Below are 9986 nucleotides of genomic sequence, written 5' to 3' on the forward strand. Positions count from 1 at the left end.
GACTACGGATAATATCCACTACCATCAAAATGGAATAAGGAATACTGCCTAAACTGAGGATCCCATTAGACAGCGTACACAAATGGACAGTAGTAAATACTCTTATTGATACGGTTAAATTCTGCTGCTTAAACAATAATCAAAGTTGCCTTTGTGATCCTGGCAAGTTGGGTTTATGTACATGGGTACAAAGTCCGGCTGCTGCTGCTACAACAAAACCGGTCAATTCACTGACCATTCTCAAGACTTTCAGGCAGAAAACATATCTCTGTCCCTCCGCCTTTCTGATTCCATGGTAACTTGTCAGTTGAAAGCAGGATCACACGTTCATCTCTTTAAGAATAATTTTAAAATGTCCGAGGGGTATGCAGGAATTTACGCTAGTTAGTTGATGTCCAAAATTTAGATAGTTGGAATATTAACTCTGTCACAATTAAGAAAATATCTGCGGTGATTAACTCGCCGGAAACTGCTTGTTTAAAGTAGTAAATGTCCAGGCAACAAAATCTAGAATGAGCGTGGCCTGGAAACTAAGGCTTCACTGAAACCAAAACAATACCAGCACTTTGGTTATGTCAGGAGTGACCACGTCTTTTGGCTGTTAATGGTGGAGAGAGTGGGGAGGAAATGCCCTTTGAAGTGCAATTGGTAGTTTTCCTGCCATCAAAAACCTGGGTCCTGGCTGTCTCCATGGGAAAGGGTCTCTCCTTTGGGCTCATTTCATTATCACCAGCTCCAGTACAACACCGGCCCCCAGTCCCTTCCTCCCAGTCTCAATGAGAGCAGCAGCCGGTGCAAGGGAAGGGGAGAGTGGCGGGGGAGCCAATGATGCCTCCACCATCGTTGAACTTGGTCCAATTTGGCGATTGGTTTATATCCAAATGAAATGCAGCTCCCTAATGCTGCCAGCCCAGTTCCCCTGGACACTGAGAAGGAAAAGACTAATCAGGTTTATTTAACTATAATCTTGAATTAATTTACATTCTGTTGGATATGTGAAGGTGAGATGGTGGTGTCAGATGCACTAAGTGTTCAGCTCCTCAAAGTCAGAAAGCTGCTTCATCTGCTCCACCTGCATGGAGTGCCTCCTCACCAGCTTCTTTTTGGTTTTCATCTCATTCCGTTTTGGTGAAGATGGTGCGACAGGGACCAGGGATTTCAGGCCCATAGTCAGCGGCGAGGACGGTTTGCTGTTGCAGCCGATGTCAGGGATGGGCGGGTTAGGGTTGACATTCAGTGGGGGCAGGTGGCCGGGCCTGGTGTGGGAGATGTGATCGAGCAGGAGGGTCCCAGAGCCCCTCCTCTCCAGGAGGCCAGGGGGCCGGCGGCGGACAGAGCCCGGGGAGGTGCTGGAGACACTGTCCAGGGACTCCCGGGAGCTGGTCAGCAGCGTCAGGGGAGAGGTGTTGTGCTTCTTCCTTTCGAATGTGATTTTGATGGAATCGAATGGGTTGGAGAGCGAGTCTGAGTAAAGCTGGGAGTCTGAGTCGTAATGGTCATTGCCCAGCCTCCTGCGGTGCACGGTGTCCCTCAGGCTGACCGCTCCTGTGTCCTGCTCTGACGGGAGGGTACTCCTCCGGGCTAGGGGCTGGTGTTGGCTCTGGCTTTTCTCATACGATTGTTTGCGGGAAACTGGAGCCGAGGTGGACGGGGTGCGGCAGGTCGGGTCACCCACAAACGGGAAGGTGGACGGGTCTTTAGTCTCAATGCTGTTGGTTCTGGACAAGTTGGTGCGTTTGGGTAGCGCCAGGCCGTTGATGCCCTGAATGAGCTCCTCCTCGGGGCTGGCCCGTTTACACTCCTCCTCCTGGAGGGCAGCAGCCGCTAAGACAGAGGGAGCGATCAGGCCCCAGGGCTCAGACTGGAGCCTCTTCAGCTGCGGCAAGCGAGTCCCCATTCTCTTGGGGTTGACCTTCCTGGTTGGGGAGCTGGGCTCATTGTGGGGTTTGTTGGTGTAACCGCCGCTCTGGTGTGACAACACCTGAAAGTTAAAGGTCTTCTCGCTTTCCTGGTCATCAATGGGAGATGGAGTTAGTGATGTCTTGAGTTCAATGTCAGAGGGAGACATACAGTGAGGCGGAGTGTGTCTCTCCTCTAGCTCCGGGGAAGGTGGGACATTGAGATACTGCTTTGTTGTTTTGGTCCCTGAAGGAGATTTGTCAGTAGTGATGATGATCACCTCCTTTCCTTTGGCTTTGCAGGCATTGAGAAGACATTTTAAAACCTCTTTATCGTCAGTGTTGATGGCGTAAACCAAGGCAGATGCCCCGGAGTGATCCTCCAGACTGGGATCTGCCCCGTTAGTGAGCAGCAGAGAGACTGCCTCCTCGCCAGCTCTCTCAATGCAGGCGTGCATCAGCGCGGTCTTCCCCGCCTTGTCCTGGATGTTGGGGTCCGCCTGGTTTTCCAGCAGGTACTTCACCATCTTGGCTTTGCACACACTCTGCTGGTCCACGTGCCTGGTCATACATGCGACCATCAGGGGGGTCTCCCCTCTCTCATTGCTCTCATTAATGTATGCCCCACCTTCCAGCAACAGCCTGGTCAGCCTCAACCTCCCCAACCATACCGCCTTCAGGAGAGAGTTACCGTCAGTCCGGAGCTCAGGAGCATCATCCATCCTCAGTGCTGTTACTGCAGCCCCTTTACAAACCGGGAGGATGCGAGAACCTGCGGTAAGGGCAAAACCAGAAACAAAATCATTCATGTGTCTGCGGTCAACAACTACCTGAATGCCCCCTGACCACATTCTGCTGTTTCTCATCTTTTCGGCCCTCCAGAGAGTTACAAATTAACAAGTTTATTCAGGAGTTGATTGAGACATATAAGGTTATGAAAGGATTGGACACTCTGGCAGCAGGAAACATGTTTCCGCTGATGGGTGAGTGCCGAACCAGAGGACACAGCTTAAAAATACGGGGTAGACCATTCAGGACAGAGATGAGGAGAAACTTCTTCACCCAGAGAGTGGTGGCTGTGTGGAATGCTCTGCCCCAGAGGGCAGTGGAGGCCCAGTCTCTGGATTCATTTAAGAAAGAGTTGGATAGAGCTCTCAAGGATAGTGGAATCAAGGGTTATGGAGATAAGGCAGGAACAGGATACTGATTAAGGATGATCAGCCATGATCATATTGAATGATGGTGCACGCTTGAAGGGCTGAATGGCCTACTCCTGCACCTATTGTCTATTGAGTTTTTGAGGATAGAGTTTAATTGCTGATTGTGCAGTGAGGGCTGACTCACGCAGTATGTTACCGAAGGACGGTGCAGTTAACGGGACAGTCTTTAAGATGCGATGCGACAGTCAACTCCCAGTTGGAAAAAAATGGGAAATTGTTCATTCGGAGGAGAGAGCAACAGAACACAATATTATTTAAAAGGAGGAAAATGGCAGAAAGCTGCAACATAGAGGGACTTGGGAGCACTTAAGCATAAAACACAAAGTTAACACCCAGCTGTAGCAGGGCATCAGGAAGGGTAATGGAATGTTGGCCCTTATTTCAAGGGGGTTGTAATATATGAGTAGAGAAGCCTTACTGCAACAGTACAAGGTGCTGGTGAGACCCCGTCGGGAGCACTGTGAGCAGTTTTGGTCCCCTTAAGGAAATGTATCATTTCTTTGGAGGTAGTTCAGAGAAGGTTCATGAGGGACGATCCCTTGGGTGAACGGATTGTCATATGAGCAAATGTTAAAGAGGTTGGGACTCCACTCATTGGAGTTTAGAAGAATGAAAGGTGATCTCATTGAAATATAAAGGATTATTAAGGGGCTTGACAGGGTCAATGCTGAGAGGATGCTTCCCCTCATTGGATAGTCTAAGACCAGAGGGTATAGTATCCAAGGGGCACCAAGACTGAAATGAGGAGGAATTTCTTCTCTGGGTTGAGAGTCTTTGGAATGCCTTGCCACAGAGAGCTGTGGGGACAGAGTGCTTCTGTATATTTAAGGCTGAGATAGATCTTTGATCAATCTGGGAGTCAAGAAATATGAGGAAAGGGCACTAAAGTGGATGTGACGAAAGTTGGATCAGCCATGAGCTTATTGAATGGCAGCACAGGCTTGAGGGGCCAAATGGCCTCCTCCCGTACTTTTGTATGCCCTTATTAGCTTATTCCCCTCTCCATAACAATCACATAACAACATTCACAAGGCGAGTTCTGGATCCAATGTTTAACCCGAACTAATATTCAATAAAAAAATGCCATCTCGTCATTGCTATACTTAGACCAGCCACCTCCTTTTCCTGTGTTACATCTACATTAACATTTCAAAACAGAAGTACTTAATGCTTTGGGATAGCCCAAAGTTGTGAAAGGTGCTATATAAATACATCTTTCAATGTATCTATTGACCAATGAACAGTGCTTTGCTTTGAAAGGTATGAAATTGTGTTGGTGTTGGGTATAACTCCAGTCTAATATAACATTGTCTTTTCGAAATTGGACTCCTTTGGGAACTGCAGAAACTAATTTTCTATTTTTATCTTTCAAGAAGGAAGATCATCCTCTTCTCCCACTGTGTCCTAATACCAGACATCAACTGGAGTTTTCTACATCTGTACAGACAGACACAGAGCTGCTTGTAATTAAATTCAGCCCAAGGGTTAGCTGGCATCATGACAACAACAACAACAGCTTGCACTTTCCAAATTGGAAAACAATCCAAGAAATCTCACCAAGGTATAATCGGATAAAACAATGGCACCTCGTCAAAGAATGAGCTGGGATCACAAAAACAGTATGTTTCCAGGATGGCCTTTAACTTCTCTGCTCCTCCCATTGTGATGGAAATTCCATAGTTTGGAGCTTCCATGACCGAAGGCACAACAGCCTCTGGTAGAGGAAGGAAGTGGGAGTGGACAAAGCCTGGGGGGGGGGGGGATGGGGGTGGGGGGGGGGGGATGGGTGGGTGCAGAAATCCTGGAGGTTGGGTGAGGTTACAGAGAACCACATTAGATAAGGTGACCATGCAGGGTTTGAGCGCAAGGATCAGACTTTTAAAATTAAAGCATAGCCAGACTGGCAGCCAGTGTAGAAGGGAGATAGACGGCCTGGACTACTTGTGAGTTGGGATACAGGCAACAGAGATTTGAGTGAATTCAGGTGTGTTAGCTGAATATCTCACTGTGCATGGGCCAGTCTGAGATCGCTGCTGCAGTCAGACTCTGGGTAATTGTCATACTGTCGCAGGTAGATAGGATAGTGAAGAGACCGTTTGGTATGCTTTTCTTTATTGGTCAGAGTATTGAGTACAGGAGTTGGGAGGTCATGTTGCGACTATACAGGACATTGGTTAGGCCACTGTTGGAATATTGAATGCAATTCTGGTCACCTTCCTATTGGAAGGATGTTGTGAAACTTGAAAGGGTTCAGAAAAGATTTACAAGGATGTTGCTATAGGATAAACAGACAAAGTCTTTTCCCTGGGGTGGGGGAGTCCAGAACTAGAGGGCATGGGTTTAGGGTGAGAGGGGAAAAATATAAAAGAGACCTATGAGGCAATTTTTTCACACAGAGGGTGGTACATGTATGGAATGAGCTGCCAGAGGAAGTAGTGGAGGCTGGTACAATTGCAATAGTTAAAAGGCATCTGGATGGGTATATGAATAGGAAAGGTTTGGAGGGATATGGGCAGGTGCTGGCAGGTGAGACTAGATTGAGTTGGGTTATCTGGTCGGCATGGACGGGTTGGACAGAAGGGTCTGTTTCTGTGCTGTACATCTCTGACTTAGGGATCTTCTGAAACAATAAAACAAAATTGCCACTAAATTATTAGATTAGATTACTTACAGTGTGGAAACAGGCCCTTCAGCCCAACAAGTCCACACCGACCCGCCAAAGCGCAACCCACCCAGACCCCTACATTTACCCCTTACCTAACACTACGGGCAATTTAGCATGGCCAATTCACCTGACCCACACATCTTTGGACTGTGGGAGGAAACCGGAGCACCCGGAGGAAACCCACGCAGACACGGGGAGAACGTGCAAACTCCACACAGTCAGTCGCCTGAGTCGGGAATTGAACCTGGGTCTCAGGCGCTGTGAGGCAGCAGTGCTAACCACTGTGCCACCATGCCGCCCACCCACTGTGCCACCGTGCCGCCCACGGCACATTCAAATTTGCAACAAGAGTGTAAGCAGGACTCTGTCAAATTGTTCAACCTGAGCAATTATGTAGAATCTACACATTGTGAGTACTGTGCTGAAAGTTGAGCTTTCACGTGCTTTTTACCTTCAATTGCAAATTCCCTCATATCTGCTGCAGGCTCCTTCTGCATCATTCTCTGTTCCTAACACCCAACCTCCCCTCAGTTTGGCTGCAGTCTCCTGTTCTTCCCCTGCTCACTGCCTTTAGTGCTTGTGTTGTATGAAATTCCTTCACTAAACTTTTCTTTTCCGCTTTTTCCTCTCCTATTTCTCAAAGCTTCCCCCAAAATCTTTCACTTTAATCTTACCTTTACTTGCCTTCTGTAACTTTTCGGAGGGAAAAAAGTGAGGACTGCAGATGCTGGAGTCCGGAGTTGAAAATGTGTTGCTGGAAAAGCACAGCAGGTCAGGCAATCCTTGTCGAAGGAGGATGAGAGCATCTTCAAGGAATCCTGAAGAAGGGCTCATGCCAGAAACGTCGATTCTCCTGCTCCTTGGATGCTGCCTGACCTGCTGCGCTTTTCCAGCAAAACATTTTCAGTTCTGTAACTTTTCTCCTAGTTCCTGCTTTCTGTCTGTTTTCATCCCCACTCCTGCCCCAGTCCTACCTTGTCCTTTTGAAGACCATTGAGACTTTTTGATATGATACAGCACAGAAGAAGGCCATTCGGCTCTTTGTGTCTGTGTCAGCTTCAAAAGAGCAATCCAATGATACCTCTCTATGTTGAAGTTCTATAAATGATCCATTGATACAAGATATAGGGAGATGGTAGGGCTCTTGTGGTACAGTGATAGTGTCCTTGCCTTGAAGCCAGGAGGCCCAGGTTTAAGTCCCACCTACTCCAGAGGTATGTAAGAACATTTCTGACAGGTTGATTAGAAAATATCTATAGAGAGGTGGTTCCACTAAGGATGGGTTTCTGAGTATTCTTGGGATGAAAAGAAATGTTGTAGAAGGAGCCAAATTCAGCCAGATACTCAAGAAATTACCTGAACTCACTGTGAACATTCACAGTCAGAAGAAGTTGGGGTAAAACAATTGCTGTACCTTTCAGGCACACACTGAGCAACACTTTAAATATTGGGGAAGGCTGTGGCGAAGTCAGTCACAGAGCGGAAAACAGTTCAGAGCTTCAGTTCACCTCCCTACTTTGAAGTAAACATTTCAAGGAGGTCTGATACACACTACATGATGATGAACTGCACCTTCTGTTCATTTGTGGATACTGTTCAGTTTCTTCAACGACTGGCAGCTTGGTGAGCACTCCTAAAACAACTTGTTCAATTTGAAATGAGCATTACTTCAATGCTTAATAAATTAAGCAACTGAGAGGAAATAGTTCTATTGCTGAATAATGTGGGACTTTGATTTGCTTCTCTAGATGGATGTGGCCTCAACAAATGAGTCATTACTCACAGAAATAAAAGGAAATTAATTGACATTTCCAGCGATTTATTGACAATGTCTTCTAATGAGCACTACAATTTACAGACCTACAGAATTGGCAACAACTGAATGATATGGAGGGATGCCTCATTATTCTCGGGCAGTTGAGAGCATGGTGGTGATAAGAGTCATCAGTGGATGTGTTTGTACACTTCGGCCAGAAAGTTGAGATAGTCTTATCTTGACTCTTTATTCTGTCTGGCAGGAATAGACTGGAGTGCTTGACCCAGAATCTAGATTGTGCTGTTGTTCATTAAAAACATGCTGCACGCACTGAAGGCGGAAGGTGGATGCATAAATCCTTTGCAAGAACTGCTTCTGTTAGCTTAACTTGTCACATGTCATCCATCATCATTATCTTCCAAACATTATCACACTGATGATACTCCAGCACAGACCTGAGTGACTGCTATGACTGTTGGAGGTGTTATCTTTCAGATGAGACACTAAACTATGGCACCTCTACTTCCTTGGGGTGTGTGTGAAACATTCCACGGTGCTGTTCTGAAGAAGACCAGAGAAGTTCTCTCAAATTCTGGTCAAAATTGATCTCTCAACCAATATCACAGAATCAGATTAGCTGATAATTATCGCTCTGTTATTTACAAGATTGTGTTGTGTATGAATTGGTAACAGTGATTCCTACATTAAATCGGTAACTATACCTCAGAAATATTTCCTTGAAAGGGAAGTGCTTTGAGATATCTGGTGGGTTTGCAAAACACCATTTAAATTAAAGTTTTCCTTTTTTTATATGCAGAATCCTAACTCTTCAAAAAGTCATAGTCAAAATTCAGTGGTCTTTTAAGATGAGGGTGTTGACTGGTTGTGGGCAGTAGATGGCACAATAGTCCACCTGACCTGAAACATTCCTCCAAAATCTAAATTCAGAATAGATTGCAGGTTAACTGCCAGATGCTCCCTACTTAATGAAGATAATGAAGATTTTATTTGACAATATGTTGTGTGAGACATTTTTGTACATCACATTTTAAACATATTTGGAACTGGTTTGGCAGTTGACATATTGCTATGACTGTAATGCAAGTTCATCAAGTTATAACACTTTGTTATTCACATAGATATGGTTAATAATTAGAATTGAATTGAAGAGGTTCATTACTGTAATCTGGAGTGAATTATACTGTTATGATATCTATGTCAGTAACTCACATTGATTTTCAAAATCCTTATCCTTATTTACAATTCCAACCTCCCTCCCCAGTACTTCTGTAAACTGCTGCAGATTTTCCTGGTCTTTCCCACCAATCAATATCACAGATTTCAGAGATTTCTATGACCAAAACTTAAATATCTTTCCAAACCTTCCCATGTTGCTACTTCTCTTTACATCATGAAGGGTCCACTCCTCACCTGAGTGCAGTTTGTGCATTATTCTTAATGCAACACTCGGGGGGTGTAGCTATACATGAGCACATGTTGTTTTGTAACAAATATGATCACATCAAGAACAATTTCATCTTTGATATCCATTATTGACAGTATGTGTTTAATACTTTTTGTTCGATTAACTTACACTTGAAATGTAAATTTAAATATTTGGTTTGGTAAGAATGAAATTGTTTAATAACCAAATTTGACAATATTCCCACGAAGGATGAAGCAGTATTTAATTCTGAGAGAAAAACTCAGCGATTGTATATTTTTTCCTACAGTGCTTTGCATAAATCTACAACATTGGACTAAAGCTGTAGTGTTATGAAAACTACATCGATCAGAAATGAAAATAGAGAAGAACTGAAAGCGCTTTATTCAACCCAGTGAGAAATCATTGAGAGGGAGCAAGGGACAGTCCAGTCCCGCGGCGCAAATATAATAGAGACAGAGACATAACACAGACATAGAACCGGATCGTCAGTCAGACAGACAGACAGGCAGTCAGACAGTCAGACAGACAGTCAGACAGACAGACAGGCAGTCAGACAGACAGTCAGACAGACAGACAGACAGCAGCAGACACAGTGAGATGACCAGGTGGTGAATTAGCCGAGGCTCCGTATGGGAATGATATCGCTGTCCAAGGTCCTGATCCTGCCGCCGCCCCAATGCTGTGGGACTCTGTTAAAACCTTGTTGACATTTTCACTAAAAAGTAATCGACCTGTTTCTCTCACAGACGCTGCCTGACCCGCCGACCGTTTCCAGCACTTTCTGTTTTTATTTCCGACTTCCAGCATCTGCAGTTTTATGATTTTTCGTTGTCATTTTCATTTCCCTTCCCCTGCTCCCCACTGGCTGTGGTGCCCCCTCACGCCCTCCCTCATTCCTTCTCCCTCCCGTCCTCTCCTCGTTTTCCGTTTAGCCCCATGTCGGCTCAGGGACAGCAGATTGCACTCTGACCTGTTTCAGGACTTCTTGTGTGATGTTGGA

General features: G+C 45.5%; 1 protein-coding gene across 1 annotated transcript; it reads right to left on the reverse strand.

The window, feature by feature from the left end:
- Window positions 1–1024: 1024 nt before the first annotated feature.
- Window positions 1025–2620, reverse strand: ankrd34c (ankyrin repeat domain 34C). Its single transcript, XM_060853050.1, has one exon. It carries the CDS (start codon window positions 2618–2620, stop codon window positions 1025–1027), a length of 1596 nt encoding a protein of 531 aa, XP_060709033.1.
- Between the last annotated feature and the right edge of the window lie 7366 nt (window positions 2621–9986).

Source organism: Hemiscyllium ocellatum, chromosome 39, assembly GCF_020745735.1.
Source record: "Hemiscyllium ocellatum isolate sHemOce1 chromosome 39, sHemOce1.pat.X.cur, whole genome shotgun sequence".
Lineage (NCBI taxonomy): Eukaryota > Metazoa > Chordata > Chondrichthyes > Orectolobiformes > Hemiscylliidae > Hemiscyllium > Hemiscyllium ocellatum.